This window comes from Sinocyclocheilus anshuiensis, unplaced genomic scaffold (assembly GCF_001515605.1).
Source record: "Sinocyclocheilus anshuiensis isolate Anshui unplaced genomic scaffold, SAMN03320099.WGS_v1.1 scaffold107, whole genome shotgun sequence".
In the NCBI taxonomy this organism is placed as follows: Eukaryota; Metazoa; Chordata; class Actinopteri; order Cypriniformes; family Cyprinidae; genus Sinocyclocheilus; species Sinocyclocheilus anshuiensis.
This window is the reverse complement of record NW_015549584.1, coordinates 1,692,275-1,714,577: the sequence shown is the minus strand read 5'-3', so window position 1 is coordinate 1,714,577 and position 22,303 is coordinate 1,692,275. Positions and strand designations below refer to the sequence as shown.

At 36.2% G+C, this 22,303-nt stretch overlaps 1 protein-coding gene across 6 annotated transcripts in view; it reads right to left on the bottom strand.

Moving 5' to 3' along the window:
• The window catches only part of slc44a5b (solute carrier family 44 member 5b), a 35,105-nt gene that overhangs the window by 1,548 nt on the left and 11,254 nt on the right, over window positions 1-22,303 (bottom strand). For 2 of the 6 annotated variants that reach the window (XM_016446208.1, XM_016446207.1), the window contains exons 2-22: window positions 18,896-18,944; window positions 14,115-14,188; window positions 12,801-12,885; window positions 12,091-12,175; window positions 11,847-11,975; window positions 11,030-11,090; window positions 10,248-10,371; window positions 8,762-8,794; window positions 6,153-6,236; window positions 5,955-6,067; window positions 5,429-5,560; window positions 5,178-5,277; window positions 4,954-5,046; window positions 4,383-4,470; window positions 3,986-4,248; window positions 3,778-3,872; window positions 3,490-3,593; window positions 3,177-3,250; window positions 2,658-2,728; window positions 2,356-2,444; window positions 1,978-2,062 (exon numbers count right to left, since the gene is read on the bottom strand). In XM_016446208.1, coding sequence (XP_016301694.1) covers window positions 1,978-2,062; window positions 2,356-2,444; window positions 2,658-2,728; window positions 3,177-3,250; window positions 3,490-3,593; window positions 3,778-3,872; window positions 3,986-4,248; window positions 4,383-4,470; window positions 4,954-5,046; window positions 5,178-5,277; window positions 5,429-5,560; window positions 5,955-6,067; window positions 6,153-6,236; window positions 8,762-8,794; window positions 10,248-10,371; window positions 11,030-11,090; window positions 11,847-11,975; window positions 12,091-12,175; window positions 12,801-12,885; window positions 14,115-14,188; window positions 18,896-18,944 — 2,031 coding nt within the window. Of the gene's footprint in view, window positions 1-847; window positions 1,607-1,977; window positions 2,063-2,355; window positions 2,445-2,657; window positions 2,729-3,176; window positions 3,251-3,489; window positions 3,594-3,777; window positions 3,873-3,985; window positions 4,249-4,382; window positions 4,471-4,953; window positions 5,047-5,177; window positions 5,278-5,428; window positions 5,561-5,954; window positions 6,068-6,152; window positions 6,237-8,761; window positions 8,795-10,247; window positions 10,372-11,029; window positions 11,091-11,846; window positions 11,976-12,090; window positions 12,176-12,800; window positions 12,886-14,114; window positions 14,189-18,895; window positions 18,945-19,348; window positions 19,820-22,303 lie in introns of those variants that run through there. The other 4 variants (XM_016446210.1, XM_016446206.1, XM_016446211.1 and 1 more) reach the window with 4 other exon arrangements.

Genomic DNA, 22,303 nt, shown 5'->3' with positions numbered 1-22,303 from the left:
AATTTTTAATATAACTCTGACTGGATTTGTCTGAAAGAAGAAAGTCATATACACCTAGGATGGCTCTGGGGTGAGTGTAAAACAGCCTCATTTTCATTTTTAGGTAAACTAACCCTTTAATATTTCTTGTGGAAACCGAGATACATTTTTTTTCCAGGATTCTTAGATGAACACAAAGTTTGAAATAGAAATCTTTTGTAACGTTATATATCTTTAGCAATTCAATGTGTGCATGCTATAAAAAAATAAAAATATAATTTTTTTTATTTTTTTATTCTTACCACAAACGTTTGAATGGTAGTGAATCACGGTCTATGCAAAAACATTAAGCAGCAAAAACAGTTTTTAACATTGATAATAATAAGAAATGTTTCTTGAGCACCAAATCGGCATATTAGAATGATTTCTGAAGGATCATGTGAAAATTCAGCTTTGCCACCACAGGAATAAACTGCATTTTAAAATATATTAAAATAGATCTTTTAAATGTCAATATTTCATAATATTACTCTTTTACTGTAAATAAATGCAACTTTGGTGAGCATAAGAGACGTCTTTCAAAAACAAAAAAATCTTAACTATCCCAAAGTTTTGAACAGCATATATTTTAAGCTGAGAATGGAATGAATAATATTGATAATAAAATTTGTTAGCATTCTGAAAAATGAAAGAAAAATAAAAGAATCAAACCATTCATGATATTTAGTTCAGCTTTATTCTAATGGGGAAAAAAAACCTTTTTACAAAACTTTCCCCCATTAAAAGACAACTTGTATACTGAACTTCACGGAGTAGACGCAGAACCAAACCTGTCTACAAAATTACAAAAAAATGGCTTTTATGTTCCTTTTATAAATTGAACTTGAAAAACTTTCAGATTGATTGCAAAAAACAAAGGAGATTAGCACTCTTCCTTTTAAACCAGTTACTAAATACTGCCATCAGAACACCTGAAAATTCATAGATTCTATCAAAACATGGTTATAAGAGAATATACACTGTATCGATTAAGATTCCTCCAATACAATAGCATTTTCCAATAGATTATGACAAAGTTAATATTAAAATCATGTGGACTAAGAATTCGGTCAATCCATCCACATGCACATCAATGTACTGTATGAACTTCTAAACCAAAAATGACATGAAAACGAAGGACTGTATAGAAAGAGAAAGAGGATACTTGCAATATAAAGAGAGTAAATATAGAGAATAACTTGTTTTCATCATCGATTACCAGAGTATTATCAGACCTTTGCTCCAGAAGACAAACATGGGTAAGGCAATGATGGACAGAATTATCAGCAAAAAGAAAAAGAAGGAAAAAAGTACAGCAGGAGTCAGTCAGTATCAGCAGACAGTGCAGAGAGAAGATCGCTTCTGTAAATGCTATCCGATTCCATATCCCAGAAGGCTTTGCTGTGCTGCGGGAGAGATGCAGCATGCTACAGTACTAGCACGGTTCTTCACGTCCCACTGAGGTGACAGTTTCAGGACACTGCATACTTTTTGCCTCCTTGATCAGTTTTGTTAAGTATCCTGTGCAGGCCTGGAGGCATGTAATACGGTTTGGAAGGACTGCCATCGTTCCTTTCAAGATCTTCACCTTAAGGGTGTCCCATCAAATCAGACGACGGAAGAAGGGAAGGGTTAAGGAGGAAAGACAGAGGGTTTCAAGGAAAAGGGAAAAATAAATAAGAAAGCAGTGTTAGTCAGCAGTCATGCAGTTTGAAAAGAAGAAGTGAAAAGGATAAATACACAAAGATTACATCAGTATAATAATTAGAGAACAGAAGTGATCGAAGTCATGCACAGAGAAGAAGAGGAAAGGTACAGGAAGACCAGTGGGTGGGTATGTACAGTATTTATCAAGGACTAAACTAGCTTTTGAAAAAAGTTGAAAACATCATAAAGTTCAGCATTTATTACCAAACACACATAAGTGAATTCTGCAGATTTAATAAGGGGTGTACTTACAGAAGCAGAGGAACAATGTATCTACACACATGGCATAGACGTTAAAGAACCCATGTGCAATCATATATGATCCAAATATCACAGTCTGTGAATGGGGAAAAAAGATTAATAGAGAAATTACATTAGAATAAATCCGGGTTCCCAACATACCTCTTGATAAATGCATTTCAATAATGTTTTATTAAATAATAAATTAACAGATGTATAAAATGCATTAACTATAACATTAATTTATAATATATTGATTTATATATATATAAATCACTAAATACTGCATAAGAATTTTCTTAATAAATTAACAAATTTATAAAATGCAAATAAATAAATAAAAATATATATATAAAATTTCTAGAACATGAAGTTATTGCTTGCACTCACCAGCAGAGGGACCCAATAATAATTTAATGATGGCACCTCTTCCTGGATTACTGGTATTTGGCGGGTGAAGAAAAAGAATGCAAGGACACCTGCAAAAGCATATTTACAACATCAGCAAGCAAAAGAGTGTTATTAATTCAGCTAGAATGGCAAACCATGCGACATCAATAATTTTTGTATTTATAATTTATGTGTATGAAGTCAGAAGGTCTATGCCATGTCTGTGTGTGTGGTTAAAGCCCCCTGACTATTAGTCTTAATGTTGGCCTGTCTGTATGTCACAGATGAAAAGGTTGACTCACCCACACTCCCTGAGATCAGCAGTTTGCCCAAGAACAGCAGGAAGTCAGTCACCTTGTCCAGAACAGCAACTCTAGAGAAAAACACACAGAATAATAAATAGATTCTATATATAGTCATATTTAGTCTTGGAGCTCTTACGTAAACTAGACATTTTATTACATGAGATATTTAAAGAATTTGCAATTTATTAGAAAACAATATTTGTCCAAATACGAGTTGTGCCAGACAAAGATGTGTTTTTCTCCATGCATGACTTTTGTTAAAATGATGCTTCACAAGTCGAACACAAAAGAAAAACGTCAGACAACAAAACATATTTCTTTAATTACATGGAGGCAACATTTAGCGAATTTTGACAGTGACAAACTTAATAAAAAAATAACATCCTAAAAACATCCTGGAAACCTCACAATAACTGGAACAAATTCTCGAACAGGTGTGTGTGTGTGAGAGACAGAGTCCTTGCAGCTTCACACCTTGACAATGACATTATAAATGTAGCAGCTGTGCAGTTTTACCTCATAACGTTCCTCATGAACAGGAAGAAAGCGTCTCGCGCTGAGGCACAGAAATTCTTCCCATATATTGAAATCTGAGGACATGAATCAAATCGAACAATAAATGTCAATGCATTCCTTCTTTCTGTCAGTCTGTTTCTTGACAACACAGGTTCGACATTGGCGTTCATATTTAAACAAATGAAACTATTTAGTTATCCACATTGAAAATATATGCTGTTATATGGTAGTTATGTATATATATATATATATATATATATACACCGCATAAAGTTATGAAATACCTGTACCTTGAAAAAGTGGAGTGACTCACCATAATGTAAGCATTCCTGTTCATGAACTTGATGAAGTGCTCTAGGCACCAGAAACAGCATTTTAGGCAGCACAGCAGGAAGCGTGTAAATGCATTGTGAGCACCTGCGACAAAAACAGAAGAAAGAGAAGCACCATTATTCACAATGTATTCTACACTATAGAATATATCATTGTTGAAACAGTCTTCTTGATATTTTTGTGGAAACTGTAACAAATGGAGACATCGGAGACCATCACTGATGACGAAAATGAGGCAAACTTTTAAAAATTAAAATGTGATTCATACCTTTCAGTTTGTGGTCGAGGTACTCCAGAATAATCCGGATGAACTGTACAATGGACAGAATCAGAGCTCCAAACGCAAGAGAGCCTGTGTGATACCTGGAATAACATTGTAATGTGATTACAGTGAACATTTCATTTCAGTCCAGCAGCTCTCCACTCAGACACAATCAATCATCTACAAGCTTCTAAGACCACAGATGGCAACATACCTTAAAGCCCTGCCAAATGATGAAGCCAAGGGGCAAGGTGGGATGTCTGCTGGCTTCCTCAAGGCCCAGTAATACGAGGCGAACGCCCCGGCGAGGGTGCACTGACCCAGAGCGATGGTGAAATTCACCAGCCAGAGGAAGACCAGCAAATTGCAGAGCTGAAGAACAAAGATGTAACGGTGGTACAAACTCTCCCCACCGTAAAAAGCAAATGTGCACTGGGAGCCTGGACACAGTTTAGTCACGTTGGATTGACTGAAGGTCTGAAACACATCAAAGAGACGGAAGGAGTCACCAATGTGACAATTACTGGATTTAATATTTAAAATGTAGTACAATGAAACCTGTACGCTGTGTATCTCAGATGATCACAGATTACAGTAGGGTTAGTTCTTACCTCTGGGTCACAGGTGAGGTTGGTATACTTGCAGTCGGGTAGCGTTGACATTACTTTATATACTGCGTCACCAGATGATGCCAGGAAACTGAAAGAAGTTGTGGTTAAGGAAAATACAATACAAACTAGCTAAAGCTAAAGTGTGTAATATCTGTGCCACCAAATGTTGTTTCTGCCACAGAATGAAAAAAATAGGGTAATTCTTCTAAGACTTCTTGTTTGCAATTCTGAGTTTACATTTTCAGTTAGAGGAGTTTACATCTCACAATTCAGTTTTTCTTTTGTTTTTGATTTTTGTTTCTGCCACAATAAAAATGTTGACTTTTTATCTCACAATTCTGACATTTTTGTCTAGAAAATGTGAGTTTATATATCCCAATTCTGATTTGTCTTCCCAGAATTGCTCAAAAGTCTGTTTATAAATCTCACAATTCTCAGAATTGCAAGAAAAAAGTCTGAATTGCGAGATATTTTTTTATAATGAATTAATAACAAATATTAAAATATTTACACTTAAAATTAAAAGTACTAAACTTCATTCAGCATTCAAATTAATTTAAAATTTGGATACACAGCTGTAACAGCCCAGTATGCAATACAAAGAGCCAGAAGCAGGAAGGTGATGATGGGATAGAACAGTGTTGACATGATGCAGCCAATAGCCCTGTAGGAAAGAGAGAGAGATAACGTATAAAATAACATTTGACAGCTTTGTTTCAGGCGTTTTTCCATTCTTTCCAAGCACCACCATTAAACAGAAGAAAAAGAGAGAAAGACATGCATAAAGAAACTTACTTGCTGCCCTCCTTTAGAAGAGCAATGGCAATACGAACTCTGTTCCGCAGGAATATCAGTACTAAGATGATGATAGCTTCAATGACAGCCAAGGAGATCACTGCGGTACAATATCAAGCTGTCAGTCACTTCCATCAAACTGAACTTTCATCAACTTGACAGTGCAGCTGCATTGCTTGGTTTGAGATGCATTATCTGATTTCAACTTCACTACAAACACTCATATATTAGAACAACTGAAAAAATCTCACTGAACATGAGCCAGGTCTGACGCAGCTGCAAGTAAACCCGGAAGTCAGTCTGGAATCCGATGTCTGAGATGGTAATGTCAGAGTCCGGCTTCCCCTTGAGTGAACTGTACTCCCAGTAACAATGCCATATTCCTGTAAGTGCAGAGACATTCACAAACTATCGTAGCTGACACATCATTTAGTGTTAATGTCAGTTACAAGATCAGGGTTTAATTTTTAATGTGAACATTTATTGCCTGAGAATTCAAGAGAACCAGATTAGTCTGAATCATGAATGATGCATTTATTTTTTTGAACTGGATCATTTGGTTCACTGATTAGATCGGTCTGAAAAGAAGACAAAAATGACTTTTTGAAGTTTGAAAATTGTGATTTTCTGTTGGATGAACGACATTCATCCAAGAGCATATTATATAATTTTTATTTTTGTGTAAATTATCCCTATAATTTGTTACACTTTGAAGTCTAGTATATACGAGTTTAGTTTTGGAGTTTTAGTCTGTAGTGTTCTGTAGTCATCACCAACCATAGCCCATAGCCGCGATGACCCCAAAGATCACCATCCAGAAGAGAACGCCAGCGGTGAACCTCAGCAGCAGAATGAAGATCAGACTGACCAGCATACTTATCACCAGACCACTGAAAACACACATGAACCACATATCAGCCACACTGTATCAATCTGTTGCATTTCTTAAAGGTGAAAAACTGAGGTTATACATACATTAGGATCCAAAACCATGAGCTGGCGTAATCCTCAAAGATTTTGACGCCCACCTCCTTTGCATCCAACAGGCTGGTGATGCCACTGTAAATGAGCACAGGAAACAGTCAAAAACAGTCAACTCTACTGACTGTACAGAGCAGTTTATGGGGAGGTTTATCTCATAAACATGCTATATACAGTCCTTTCTTCATTAAACTAAGAAGCAATGGCACACTACAGTTGGTTATTAGGGATCTACAGTGGTCAGGTCGATGTTTCACATAGGTGTTACCAGATGTTTCACAAGTGTTACCGGTGTAAGAAAACATCAGATTTGTTCTATTGTCCTCCTTTCATGAAAAAGCCATGTTTTTTCATGCACAGTGGAGGTGAAGGGTTAAAGAACTTAGTCAAAGTTATTGAATCTGACACAACTGAAAATGATGCTTTGAGAGACAGAAGTACAGTCAGTGCAATATATTGTACTGTTTAAAAGGTCACTGGACATCTAATTTTCTTAATGTTTTAAAAAATGTTTAGTCTAGCTGAAATGTTTTGGAAAAACAACAGATTTTATTTCTATCCCACACAGTCTTGTTTTTACTCAGGCCAAACTAAAATGAATATAGTGTGTATTCTATGCAAGTCTATGAGAAGTGCTTTTACATAAACTACAATTGGAATGTTTTTAAAGTGCCCCTATTATGGGTAATGAAAGGTTCATATTTTGGTTTTGGGAGTCCCAACAACAGGTTGACATACATGCAAGGTTAGAAGAACACTTTAATTGTCTTATAATATGCATTTATTTTTACCTTATTTGCTCAACGACTCCCAGACGATTCGTTTAACGATTCATTTTTCCAAACCCCTCCTTTGCGTGACGCTAATCTGCGGTGATTGGTCCGATTGGTCAATTTAATTTCCATTACATCTTGCCTGTGATGCCTGATAAATCAGCGTTTGTGAGCGCAGTGCTGCTTTGTTTACAGCCGTTACCGGGGAAACAGCTATTTTTTTTTATACAGCTCCAAAAGCGGCACCTAGTGGCAAAGAATGAATGTTTTCCCGGGTCTGTGCCAACAAGTGGGCGGGCAATATGCTAATGTTTCATGTTGATCAACATGAAACGGCTTGGGATTTGTTTTAAAAATGACTTGTTTCAATGATTCAGAGTCGACTCTTTCTTTTGAGAGACAATAACTTTATACACGGTGTACTTTCAGATTTAAAACTTTGCAGGAGGTTCATGCACTTTGCAGGATGCATTCACTTAGAGCTTTATTACACACTGCATGAAAGGTAATTTTCAAAAATCCATAATAGGGGCACTTTAAGAAATCAACATTTTTATTCAGCAAGGATGCATTAAATTGATTAAAAGTGACAGTAAAGACATTTATAATGTTACAAAAAAGTATTGCGGTTTCCACAGAAATATTTAGCAGCACTACGGTTTTCAACACTGATAATAACAAGAAATGTTTATTGAGCACCAAACCAGCATATTAGAATGATTTCTGAAGGATCGTGTGACACTGACTTCAAGACTGAAGTAGTGGGCTGGCTGAGGAAAATTCAGCTTAGCCATCACCGGAATGAATTACATTTTAAGATATATTAAAATACAAAAAGAGTTATTTTAAATTGTAATAATATTTCACAATATTACTGTTTTTACTGTATTTTTGTTCAAATAAATGCAGCTTTGGAATGGTAGTGTATTTAACATTTGATTTTATTACTTGTAAGCTGGGTATATTTTATATAGTTTTGTGATATTCACTGATTTGTACAGAAGTGAGGTAGGTTTGAAAAGGATAGCAGCAATGTTATAGAAGCTATTTTGAAACTAATTTGTCGAGCTAAAAGCTACCCAATTTAAAGTTGGGTTAAACTACATTGAAGCTACTTTTGAATAAATGCAGTTATCTATACTTAGCTATACATTTTGTATAATTATTGTAAAGGGGGAAAAAGTAGAATAGATGTACATTGCTACAAAAAATTCAGTGCAGACACCTTCGCAGGAATTCAAAGAATCATGAATGATTCATATGGGAGCATGAGTCTGCAAAAAAATCCAAAAAAACAAAAACCAAAAAACCCAGCATTGCCATGTTTCATCACTACTTGCTCGAAAAAGTAGCCTGCTGCTGGAAAGCTGCACTATACTGAAAACAGCTCAACTAATTTAATCAAACTGAAAAATGTTCTCCAAGTAATGCTGATGAAAAGTGTGTTTCCCTATAGCAGAGAAGCTTTAGGTGAATGGAGAAGAGCTCTGTGTCCCAATTTTAACTCCTACGCTCAATTTTCCCTTGCTGAAAACATGATCAATGTAGTTCATGTACAAAACGACCTTGCGATGACATTAAATCACATCTTCCTCACTTGCGTTTGCCATTATATTCTTAAAAAGCTCTTTCAGCAGAAAGACATCTGAAAGGCAGAGGGATTTTTTCAGTGACCTCAGTTTTGACAAGGGGAAAAAACATACAGAGATGTGTTTTTTCTGTTCTACAGATTCTTTGAGAGGCAGCAGGTGCAGAAATGCGGTGAGGGAGGTTAGTTCGTAGATAAGCGAAGGACAAGGTCGAGTTTCAAAGATGACAAGAAATGGAGACCTTTCTGTTCCTTGCTGCATAGCCGTAACTTTGCTACAAAAAAAGAAGCATTGAGCATGTTACAAAAAACACACATGAAGCAAAAACCTTGGCTTTCTGCAATCAGGTAAAGAGTTGCAAAAAGCATCTGCAGATTAGAGTATAAAAGTGCCTGTTTTTGTGAGTGAAACTCAATCCAAAAGTACAATTGTTAGGGCCTGTTCACACAGGACACATTCTTGCATTAAAAAACAGCTAGATGGAAAAAGCTAAACTACTTTAAACTAATATTATCAAGATGTGATGTGATGGCAAAGACGTAAGAACACATCCTGTGTGAACATTGTCTTGCAGACTAGTTACAAGAAACCTGCCTGCCAAAATAAGAAAATACACAGAGTGACCTTTCACCCCAGGTGTTTAAATCAGTGCTATTATAGCAGCAGCAAACTCATGCGAACATGCACAGCTTGACTTGTTTGCTTAAAAGGCCAGATTCTCTCTGACCTTTTGTAAGCCCAAATGTCATACCCAGATAAAACGGTCCTCTCTTGCCTGGATGGAAAGACAGTATATTTAGGAAGAAATGTTGGAAATAACTGTATTATTTGTTTACCTGCTGTATTTGTACAAATGCACATATTTTTAATATCAAGATGCAAGATATTTCCATTCAAAAGTCTAGTGTCAGTTTTTTTCTTTAAAGAAATTAATGCTTTTCTTCAGCAAGGATACATGAAGTTGATATAAAAAAATAGTAAAACATGTATAATATTAAAAGAAAAGTTGTTTCAAATAAATTATGCTCTTTTGAATCTTATATTCATCAAGAAATTCTTTCAAAAGCATTAAGAAATCTTACCGACCCCTAACTTTTGAACAGTAGCATATACTTAAACTCTGACTCATACAACTAAAATGGAAACTGAGAGCTCCTTCAGAAGAGCATTCATTAATTAATAATCACTATATCTAATTAGGAAGAGCTGAGCGATTTTATGCAGGCCAGAAGATATTTTTAGACTCATATATATGGGATAATATATAGTCAGCCAGTTATTACCTCAAAATAAGCACTGACAATCGAGACTCTGAAGGGGTTCATTTTGCATGGGTAACCGACTGACTGTATATTATGCCACTTAAAACACAGCTACTTAACCAAATAAATATATAATTATACATGAAACATTGATTTGAGATGAAATGATTTTATTATGGAAGAAGACAGAGACTGCGGAGTGATACAAGTGAAACTAGCACAGGTTTTAAATTATATGTAATATAATTACGCAAGTAAATTATATACTGTAGTTTAGTGGCATTATATAACAATATTTGAATAGCTAGTCCTCCTATTCGTGTTACTCTCAATGAGAGCAATTTTGAAGCCATACAGACAGTGCAACATCAGTCCAACATCTACTTAACAGGCTGGTGGAAGACTAGTATGGTGGTAGTCTTATATGGGTGCTATGCACTAAGCACTACTAATAAGTGAACTTACTTTGCTGCATCTCTCAGATCGACGACACTTCTGATTTTACCGTGTCCATCCTTGAAGCTTGTTTTGTTGGCAACAGTTAATGTCCCGTTTCTGGTGATGAAATCGGGAAAGCACCTCTGGAGAACTGATGGAACAGCAAAGAATAACGAAAAAATAAAAATCCCACTTAATTTTTAAGTATTTATAAGCTGTCGAGGACATGCTTTGTGTCTGTCTGCTCGTTTATCTTCAAGGCCTAATTTCCTGAGAAGTGATAAGCAGCAGCTATCCAAGTGTTTCGTATCATTCTGTGCCTCCTCTGCTGATATGGAGAGGATGCGGTGACCTTCTCAGCCTTGGCAGGGACATTTTCTCTCTTTCTATCTCTTATATTATTCACAATGTTTACATTAAACAGATATGATGGCTTCAAAGAGATCTAGTGGCCTGAACTGAAACTCATGATCTCCTGATATACAAGTTTCTATTGATATTCACATACCTTCATGCAATCGTTCATTAGTATCTTTTGAATTACACAAACAAATTCTAACATTAATTAAATTTAACTCACTTATACCCATAAATGTTGGGGTTTCTTTGTCTAGACACTCACTCATTCCTTAAACTTCTGAGATTCTATTGGAATTGCGGGAATTTTTATACATTCTTAATGTTGACGTGTATATACATTTTATCTAAAATTTGGCACCAAGACAGGCAATTATAAAGAAAAATACCAGCACTGAAAGCATTGTTTTGACTATAAATTCCTCACAAAATTATTCTCTGAAAAAACTTACATGGTCTGCTTGGCACAATCATTGAGGGACAATCTTCATCCCGAAGCACCTGAGAAACCGGCTGTCAAATGAGAAAGAAAAAAAGAAGATACTTAAAAAAAAAAAAAAGAATTATTCATGCTGCTCTCGACAGTATTTCTCCAGCATGTCAGGCCTGGCTCAAACACAGTTACCATGTGTGCTTCTAAATGTGCATGTGTGAGAATGTGTGAAAATCCAGTGACTCAGCAGAATCAGACCATTGATGGTTTGCGTTGGTACATTTACACATTGATACGCAAAGAAATGTAGGCACCTGCTGGAGTGTACATGTGTGAAGTATCGGCCTGCTAAGATGAAACATCGTCATCAAAAATGCTCATGTATCTGACCATAACAGGCATAATATTCCTCTAGACATAAAAGGGTTCCTGCACTCTTTTAACTAATGAATTTCTATGAATTTTCAAGTAGTTTGTGATTACTAGATAAGGATTATTCTATTAATTATTACTATATTATTTCATGTTTAATCAATTATTAAATCAATTAGCTAAAAAACTATTTATTCATTTATGAGTCAGCTCAGCAAATTGAAAATAACCATCTTAAAAGAAAGATTTGCTTACAAATAAGACATTCACTTTAAAAAATTCAATTACTTGTAAGATTGTATTCATTTCCGTGACCTTTCCAGACCTAGAAAATAAAATCGTACAAATTCACGGCTGTGGGAACCCTGTGTCAAGAGTTTTCAAACTTCAGTGTGCATGTGATGATCACTGAATTTAAACAAAGTTTTGGTTCTTGCAGATACTCTCTAGTTTCCACATGGTACCTTATCAGGATTGTTGAAGCCCGGCTTGCAGAATAGCTTGTAGTAATCCCAGTAGCTCTTATTGCGTCTATAGTTGTATTGCATGTCGATGTATGTGGCAAATCTGTCTGGGCACTTGGATACACACAGCTGGGGTGAATAAGAGAGAAAGAGAGGCATCAGTTACAAAACAAGCCAGTGCTAAATACAGAACATTCCAGCTTAGAGAGAATGACAGGTGGTTTGCAAATAGTGTCTGTATTACCTGAGTTGTAGGGCACTGGAGGTTAATGAGGACTGTAGGATTGGCACATTGTAAAATATTGAAGTAAAATAATATGGCTTTATTTCTGTGGGGGAGAAATAGAAGGTGTTTCAATACACCTTTGAAACGTAAAAATTGTATAAATAAATAAATGAATAAATAAATAAATCTCATACTTAATATATTAAGTATGAGATTACTTTTAAATATTTTATGCAAGACAGAAACAGGTATTTATTGGCTGCTGTCTCTTTAAGACCAAATTCACTGACCTAATACTGACACACATCCGGTTTCTTTCTCAGCTGTTTACGTTCACTTAAGACATAACGGACTGTGTTTACTAGAATACTCGCCAAAACGGGTATTTTAACATAACTTTGTGTGTATGTGAAAGAGGAATCAATTCGCTGTTCACGCGGTGTCTCTCTCTCTCTGCGTATGTGCGGCAGCGGCTGAGCGCATAGAAAACAGTGCGCGAGTTAAAATTGCTTGAATGTGTAAACTGGCAATACAAAACATGAGCAAATTAAAAACTTTAACTCTATGATGGTTAAACTTAACAGTTAATCCGCGAATCACATGCGTGCCGAACCGTGCAGCCTGATCTGTACAGATCACGGATCATCTACGATCCGTTGCACTCCTACAATTTATCAATTAAAATATAACAGCATTAACACCTCAATTTGTCTCTGGCTCATACTCACGCATTAGGAGTACCCTGCTGTCCACAGAACTGCCCATAGCTGTCTGTCGGGTAGACCACTTTCCGGGGATCCCCATGCATCCAAGCTTAAAAAACATAACACAAGTCATATCATCTGAATCATGTTTCTCAAATAAGTTTACCACAGATGCAATTCAAGTGTCATGCATTTCAAAGAACTGCTGTAATAAAAAAAAAAGATTTTTTTTTATTTTGCACCAGCAACCTCAGTATTTATGGCAACACTGAAACTACACCCACTGTTCCTGCTAAGACGGAACAGGCAGAAGCAAAGAGAACAAACATGTACAGATGCATGAAAAACAAACTAAAAATAAAGTGAAAACATTTAATTCAGAGGATAAGAGGCTCTTTATGTAATTGAATAGGAGTGATTTGAGTCCACAGAGAATTGAACACACTACAGCTCTGCGGAGAAGGATTCTGCCTGATGATTTAATTTTCTCCACTCAAGTCTGCATTGAAAAGTGAATTTGAGCTTCAAGGGTCACAGAATGTCACCCTGAGCCTAAAACGGTCGCATGAGTTGTCAGTGCACTTCAAAGGGCAACAGAAAAGCCAGTCGCATTAATTTAGCCTAGTCAGGATTAAACCGATAAGACCAGAGCAGAGTGAGATCAGCATGAGGAAAAAAAAGCACTGTGGGAGAAACGGCGAGTCTTACACTACACAGACCCAATATGTACAGTTTGTACAGTTTATATAATTACAATTTAGTATAAATTAAATTGGAACATTTTAAACTATGTAATTTACTCCTGTGATGGCAAATCCTAATTGCCATTTCTCCAATCTGTCATTTTATGTCATATTATCCTTCAGAAATCATTCTAGCATTCTAAAAAACTAAAAAAAATGTTTTAATTAGATCCTAGAACTTTTGGGCGCCACTATATATATAACAATCACAGGCAGCATGTTTCCAACACAGACAGATCCAACAGTCGGCAAGCTGTGAGTCTCCCAGAAACGGCACAAGAGAAGAGCCTGTGACAGATTTAACCACAGACTCCACATTTAAACCACAAATGATGTAACCGATCTAATGTCACAGTGAATGAATGGGTTCGTGTGAGTCCTTTTGCTTTTTTGAGAATGGACTAAATGACTGTCCTTATAAAAACAGCCACATACGGTGAGGGGAGTGTAACTGAACATAATGACACTGCATTAGGCTGCTGTTTACGACTGACGCTCCCCCGCCGCTTCTATTTGGCAGCTTAATAGCACTGGATTCATGAGCCGCATTACGCAACCCTCTCTGCTGAAGCGCACGTTAATGAGTGTAACTCACCCACTGTTCCCAGAACGATGTAACCGAGGATGACGATGACAAAGATCACACAGCAAAGCACGTCTGTGCAGCCCCTGCAGTGGGAATGTGAGAAAAGAGAATGTAAGGGAGAGGATGTGAGCGCTAAATGAATAAATCACACTATATCTACATTCATAATGGCATTTCAGTAAGTACATGAATATGTTAACTAATTACATATTCCTAATTAATCAAATGTTGTAAAATCAAACTTTTAGAACCATTGTGAACTCTAAATCTAGAAACAAAATAACATTAATCACTAACACAGTGTGTTAAAACACACATACATCTATACACAGAGCACATATACTGTATTTGTAATCATTTTTCCCTGCTGACTGTAACCCCATTAGAACAGACTTGTGACCCATTTTTGGGTGCCAACCTACTAGTTGAAATTAACTAAATAGCAGCTTTGCAGACAGAGAAAATGAGGTCAGAGCAGGGCAACAGAAAAGATTAACAGATGTGCTGCATCCTCATTCGATTATTCATCCGACATAGTATGCAAGTAATTAAGTAGTGCACAGGGTGGTTACTGTTAACTAAATACTAAAACTATTAAAAACTGACTTCATTAAATGAAATTAAATTATAAAAAAATATATATATATATATAAACAATGCCGTTCAAAAGTTTGGGATCAGTAAGATGTTTTTTAAAGAGGTTTCTTATGCTCATAAAGGTTGCATTTATTTGATAAAAATACAGAAAAAAACTGTACATTTGTGAAATATTATTGCAATTTAAAATAAGTTTTCTATATAGTGTAAAATATAATTTATTCATGAAGCAAAGCTGACTTTTCAGCATCATTACTGCAGTCTTCAGTGTTGAAGGCTCAGGAAACTTTTGCAGGTGTTTTGAGTTGATTAGCTGATTGGCATGTCACCATATTCTAATTTGTTGAGATAGTGAATTGGTGGGTTTTTGTTAAATGTGAGCCAAAATCATCACAATTAAAAGAACCAAAGACTTAAACTACTTCAGTCTGTGTGCATTGCATTTATTTAATACACGAGTTTCACAATTTGAGTTGAATTACTGAAATAAATGAACTTTTCCACGACATTCTAATTTATTGAGATGCACCTGTACTATTTAAAAGTCTGGGGTCATTTAATCTTTTTTTTCTTTTTTCTTTTTTTAAAAGAAATTAATACTTTTATTCAGCAAGGATGTGTTAAATGGATAAAAAAATGATAGTAAAGACTTATATTGTTGGAAAAGATTTTGAATAAATGCTGTTCTTTTAACTTTTTATTCACCAAAGAATCAAAGAAAAAGTATCACAGGTTCCAAAAAATAGTTTCAGTTATTAGAATGGATCATGTGACACTGAAGACTGGAGTAGTGGCTGATGAAAATTCAGCGCTGCGTCACAGAAATAATTTACATTTTAAAGCATATTAAAATAGGAAACCAATATTACAAATGGAAATATTTCACAATATTACAGTTTTTTCTGTATTTTTGAAACATCTTACTGATCCCAAACTTTTGAACGGCAGTGTAAATATTAGATGAATGAAAATGAAAAATGTTGCATTGACAACTACCTGAAATAAAAGTTATTAAAACTTAAAATAAATTAAAAATTAAAACTGAAAATATAAAAATAAAATCTAATTCCAAACATTAATAAATACTATAATGGTAAAAAAAAGAATACTACAATTATACTGGCAGTGCATCCTAAATTATAATACACTAAACATACTAAGCTAGAAATGCCCAGATGATATACTCCAATAAAAAGTACCTAAATGCAAGGACAAACATCTGAAAGTAGTTTTTAAAAAGAACTCGAAAACAGTGAACTTTAAAATAATGAGTTAGCTAGATGGTAACAAGACACAGCCAGGAGGTCTGTAGCACTGACACCTTTATATTGTGGTACATGTCCAAATTATACTACACATTCATAAGTATATACTTGTAGTGCAGCGTGTATGTACGATAACTGGGACGTAGTCATGCGGTTCAGTAGGACAGTAAACTTCAGTCTTGTGTAGTTCTGACTGCACTAATCCAAATCTGACTAACTCCCAGCATACAGCAGCTTTGAGTGGACAGCTAATGTGGAGAACAGTAGAAATGAGTGACGTGTCTGATGTGTAAACTACAAACCCAAGAGCTACAAACCCACAGTGTCATCTGTAACAGCGTTCCCTGAGCTATATTTAAATTCTGCTCAACACAGACGGGGAATGTGGGTGGTTGCGTCGGGCCACTTTCACACAAAGGTGCAGATTTGTCATGTTACTGGGAGTCAGTGACATTTAACGCAATACAGCTTGGGTGATATTTTCGGAGATACAGTGTTAATGGACTGGTGGAAAAGTAGCCAACAAAAAAAGAGAAAATAAAATAAACTTATTCACAGGTATAGTTATCCAAAAATTAACAATCTGTCATTATATACTCACCCTCATATTGTTCCAACCCCAAAGGAGGTTATTTAATTTTGTTTTTGAAAATACAAACTACGACTCTTCACCAGAAAACTAGCTCATATGACTTGTTTACTATATTCCAAGTCATACAACTACTTTGTGTGAGGAACAGACCAGAATTTGTAGTGAAAAGCTGCAACCAGATCATTGAGTCAATAGGTAAAGTCTGAAAATTGGACCAACTTCTAATTTGTGAACAAATAGTTCATAGGTTTACTGAAAAGAACCAATTGGAAAGATTGATCTGTTCACAAATCGGACTGATCCAGTTCTCAATGATCTGGTCGCAGCAGTTCTGCTCACTTTAGAAGATTTCATATGGACTTTAATGGTGCTTTCTATAGTTAGACATGATGTGATCACTATAAACTGCTGTTTTATAGAAAATGTCTGTGTGAAGAAAATTTTCCTTTTGTGCTCCGAGAAATAATAAAACTAAAAATAAGTTAATCTCTTCCATAAATCATAGTCATAGGTTTATTAAACAACAAACAACTAAAAAAAACTTTATCAATTTATTACTGAGCCACTATGATAAACAACTGGGTCAGCTGTGACGTGGATTGTACCGCACCTCATCACAGCAAACATAGCACAGCAAAGTACTGCATGCTGTGCTAACCCGACAGAGCTTAAGCGTTTTACATCAGTCAACCCTAATTAGCAGTAGCTGGGCCTTATAAATACGGTAAAAGCAAAGGAAAGCCCCATTAGAAACACGCTGGGTTGCACAATGTGATGGCCACTCTCTATTGAGAGCAACAAAAATACATTAAAAACCCATGGCTTGTTGTCCAATAATAGCAGAATTACCTCACAATCTGCTGAATCCTATTGAGTTTGAATGTTAATGAGGAAAAGCAACTCTAGACGTGAGCAACAGTCATTGATTTCTCTGCTCCTGTGGGGTGAAAGCCGTGCTGTCCACTATCACCGCCGAACTAACCAGTGATCCACCAGCAGCTCTGGATCAGAGCGAGAAACAGGCCAGCGGAGCGACAGGTCCATGAATGAAGTCAATATTTTTATCAATAACAGACACATGCAAATCAGGACAAATCAAAAAACAATGCTATGAGGGTGCATGTGTGTTTGTTTCTGGCCTAGCTGTAGTTTTGGGGGCATTATATATACACATTTTTGAAGGGGTCTAAAAAGTAGAAAGGAATAAAATGAAATAAAAACAACAACTAAATATTGTCAGACGCAAATATGAAATATTTCTACTTTTTAGACCCCTTCAAAAAATATAAATATTTTTAATATATATTTACTTTTATAAAATATATAAAATGTATATAAAATATAAATTTTGCTTAAAGGGGTCATATGATGTTGCTAAAAAGAACATTATGTTGTGTATTTGGTGTAATGCAATGTGTTTATGCGGTTTAAGGTTCAAAAAATATATTATTTTCCACATACTGTACATTATTGTTGCTCCTCTATGCCCCGCCTTTCTGAAACGCGTCGATTTTTACAAAGCTCATCGGTTGTGTCCTCTTTTGGAAGGCCAAACAAAGTAGTTTCGCTTTCACAACGAAACACACAGCGTCACACACAGTGGGCTAGAGTGAGGAACGGCCGGCAGGCTTGAGAACGGCGCTGCTGGCAGATTCGACGAAGGAGCAAATCTTCCCACATCGTGACGTAGACATGTGGGGGTGAGTTAGAATGAGCCGTTTTAGGAGGGTGTGGTTGACTCTTAAAGGGGTCATATGATGCGCTTTCAAGTTTTCCACGCGAGTTTTGAGCAGTGTAGAGTACCGCTTGTTGTTTGTCATTTCTCCGATCACAAATGCAGACATGATTCTATGTTTACGTGGTAGGCCTGTAGCAATAATCAATATATCGACTTATCGCGCAATGTATGTACCGTATTGGCCCGAATATAAGACGACCCTGATATTGCTGTGGGTGTATTATTGACGTGAAAGTCTAGACCCTGAATATAAGACGACTGCGTTTTTTCATATGTATTTCCAAGAAAAAAACATCGTCTTATATTCGGGTCAATACGGTACATGACCGCAATAATTTTTGGTGACGCAATATATCGCCTATTATATTTACTTAAAAATTAATTTCACCATGTTTTGTACAGTCTTTTGCAGCTTCTTGTACATAACGTGGTGTAGTCATGAGGTGCTTGTTCACATTTAAAAAATGCTTCTACAAACAAAAGTTTCATCTGCAGATATGATCTTGTTTAGGGATCCTGTATATGTCTATATCATGTGATACATGTGTCTTCAAATAAACTCCAAAAAAATATCACAAGGAAGTAAGATTTACTCTACCTGTTGTGAACAGGTCCTCTGAATGTGGGGTCAAATTTGTGTGGCTCCCCTGTAATGCAAGAACAAAGTGTCAAAATCACATTTATATAGTGAAAAATACAACTCCAAAAGAATTTAATCTATACTTTTGCCCCAAAAGAATATAATCTATTCTTGTTAGGAGCCATGTTAGTAGCTATTCTCATAAGCGGCTGACCAGGTCAAAGAGCAAACAAACTAATTGATTTCAGAAAAAGCCCACAATGAAACAACGCAAAACAATGTCACCACCATGTTAAGTAAACAAAGAACTCGATCAAGTAGGTCTGAACAGCCTCATAACAAAGAGCCATAACAAAGCACAGGCAAACAAAAGAATGTACCTGCCACAGTTCTAAACACATTGGATAATTTTGACATCAAGCTCACAGAGTGACATTTCCCCTCATCAAAGTATTTACAGTAAGTTCCTACCCAATTCTGCTTCGTAGTATCCTCCTTTTGGTCCGGTCATGTTCACTGTTCTCTGATCGAAGACACTGTGTGTTTATATAATGTTGCTGTGCATGTGTCACTTCCTATGAGGGCTGAGGTGGTATCTTCTCGCCTTTCTCCGATCGGTTAATCATTACACACAAAGCCGTGTTTGCGAGAGGAGGTGGAAGAGAAATCAGGCTGGTGGGTGTTTGCGCCGCTTTCATCTGCCTCTCTCTGTCACTATCCACTCTCCACTCCTTCCTTATCCTCTTTCTCTCTCTCTCTCTCTCGCCCGCTCACAAAGGAAACAGAACTGGTGTCTCGCGGCTCAGATTGGTAGCATCCACTGACACACCAAACACAATGAGACAACAGCACGGCAGCCACCTGCTCAAAGCTTTGCGTGTACACACACAGACTCAGAAAGTGCTGTTTGTATGTCGCCAAACATACCATCACTTCTCATCTCAGTGGAATTAACATCCTGATGTGTTACTAACACAATTAATAGATTAAATCCTTACATTTAAATGAACAGACTCACTGTCTGGAGCAAATTTTGACAGAACAGAACCAGTACGTAGGTCTGCTAGGATCTGTGCCAGTGTATCTGAACAAGCTGAGCGGACAGACGTCAGCTGTCATATATGATGATGCCCGCCTAGGTGGCCCAAGTTGGGAGATCAGGCAGTGATGCCATCCTGGAAGAAAAAAAGCCATCTTAACTGGTTTAAACTGGTTTTCAGTTGATCATAGATACCCAAAACCCATATAAAACCAGCCAACAGACAACCCTGACTAGGCTGGGAGAAGCAGCTAAGACCAACAAACAATCTTAGGCAGGATTAAGCAGTTTTTGATGTTACAGTGCAGATTTATGATGATATCATGATGTCATATATATAAGGCCAGCTGATTTAAGATGCTCTTAAGCCCCCAAAACCCCTATAAAACCAGCTAACAGACCACACTGACCAAGATATGAGAACCTGGCAAACCATCTTAGACTGGTTAAAGCAGTTTTTGGAGACAATGCAGCTTTATGATGCAATCATGATGTCATGTTTATGAAGGCATCAGTAGGCTGATATGAAGAGAGTGAATGGCATATTCTCTAAAGTAGGCCTGAAACTAACAATCATATTGCAATTTTGTTTAATCTGTCAATTATTTATTCAATTAACTGGATAAAAAAAATACTCCATCAGAAAATTTGTAAATGAATGGTTGATAATTTTCATATCGGTGCATCCCTATACAAAACCAAACTCATGCCTGTCTGCTATACATTGTGTGCAAAAAAATTATAAATGTAAAACACTATAAAGTAGTCTACATATAGCTTTTCACACTACCATTTTTGTGCAATACATGCTTTCAAAAACAGCCAAATTGACTAATTCTGTATTCAAATATTCTATAGTTAATTTTCCTTATAGACATAAATGGGTAACTATGGGTGGGGCTTCATGCTCACTGTACTCCTTATCACTAAACAAACATTTCAGAGTAAAGTCTGATTGGTTCAGTAGGAATTTAGATAATCAAAATAACAGCTCTGTTACCACATCTTTGAGAAACCCCAGAAGATCCTTCACATTCATACAAAAACCACCAACTGCAAAAACATTCTGGACCTCTTGACCTTGGCAAAGGAGAAGAAAGGAGAACTACACACAAGATTTTGGATGAGCTCCAATAAGCAGTAGTCAGCCCTGCTCTTCCGTCTCTATTATCATGAGGGCTGAACTACATCCTGAGCTGTAAACAATGTGAATTTAAGGAATGTCCACTCCTTTCAAACTACTCTGGAAAGAAAATGTGGTGTAAAAACAATGTTTCCTCAGAAACTGCTAGTAAATCTCACAAATAATTCATCATCAAGTAACACATCGAACTAAAAATGAAATTCTGAAGTAAAAAGACTGAAATAATATTTTCTTGTAAAATGTACTCCAATAATTTATCTAATTACAGGGTTAAAGAATAAATAAATACAATAGAAAACATGCAGGTAGGTTGGCCTAAGCCAGTGTTTCCCAACCTTTCTTTAGTCGCGGCACCCTTTGGAAATTTTAACAAATTTGTGGCACCCTACAAAATTTATTTTGTCACAATATTTTAATTTCTAACTTCGATATGATACTTTGAAAAGTATAGATATTCGGTACAGCAGGGAAGAACTGCAGAATATACTGTCATACAGATATTTTTAATATTATAAAAAAAAATTTGTCCATCAATGGTGGCAATCAGTAGGCAAATTTCTAATGAAAAGACCAATTTATATGACAGATTTTAATGTAGGCTTTTATTCATATGTAAACATTGTGAGATAGCTAGTTATAATGGTAATTAAACAAAGTTTTGCTCACTCAGTGTATTTTTGATTTTACAGTTGGGTAATTTTGTTGCAGTAGCACGAGATAGCTTGATTTAAAACTTTGAATTGAATAAAAAATTAGGCTTGGCTCAGCAGTTAATAATAAAATAAGAACAAATAAAGAATTTATTCATGATAGCACAAATAAAAAAATAACGATAGGCCTACAAATGAATTAAATTGCTTTTTAGTTTTTCAGGTAGGTCTAACACACAGTAGGGCTATTAAGATTTTTTTTTTACCAATTATCCAAATAATGTTTAATCCTAGAAAGCTATTATTATCAGAGGACACGTGAGCTTAACGGTTAGCAGAGCAATGAATGAGAGGGCAGCACCAGAGTTGCCCATATACCACACCTTGTTACAGCACAGTAGGGCTATTGCAAACAGAAACAATACTGTACTACATAGATGTTTCCTGTCAGCTCGATTTTTGAGTGGACTTTGCTGTTCCGACGAGCATGAACGGTATATGAGTGGAGCACTCACATGGGCCGTGAGCGACTAAGCGGAGCGCACACGCATAGAGCGGGATAATACGCAGAGCGTCACACCACGTGAAAGTGA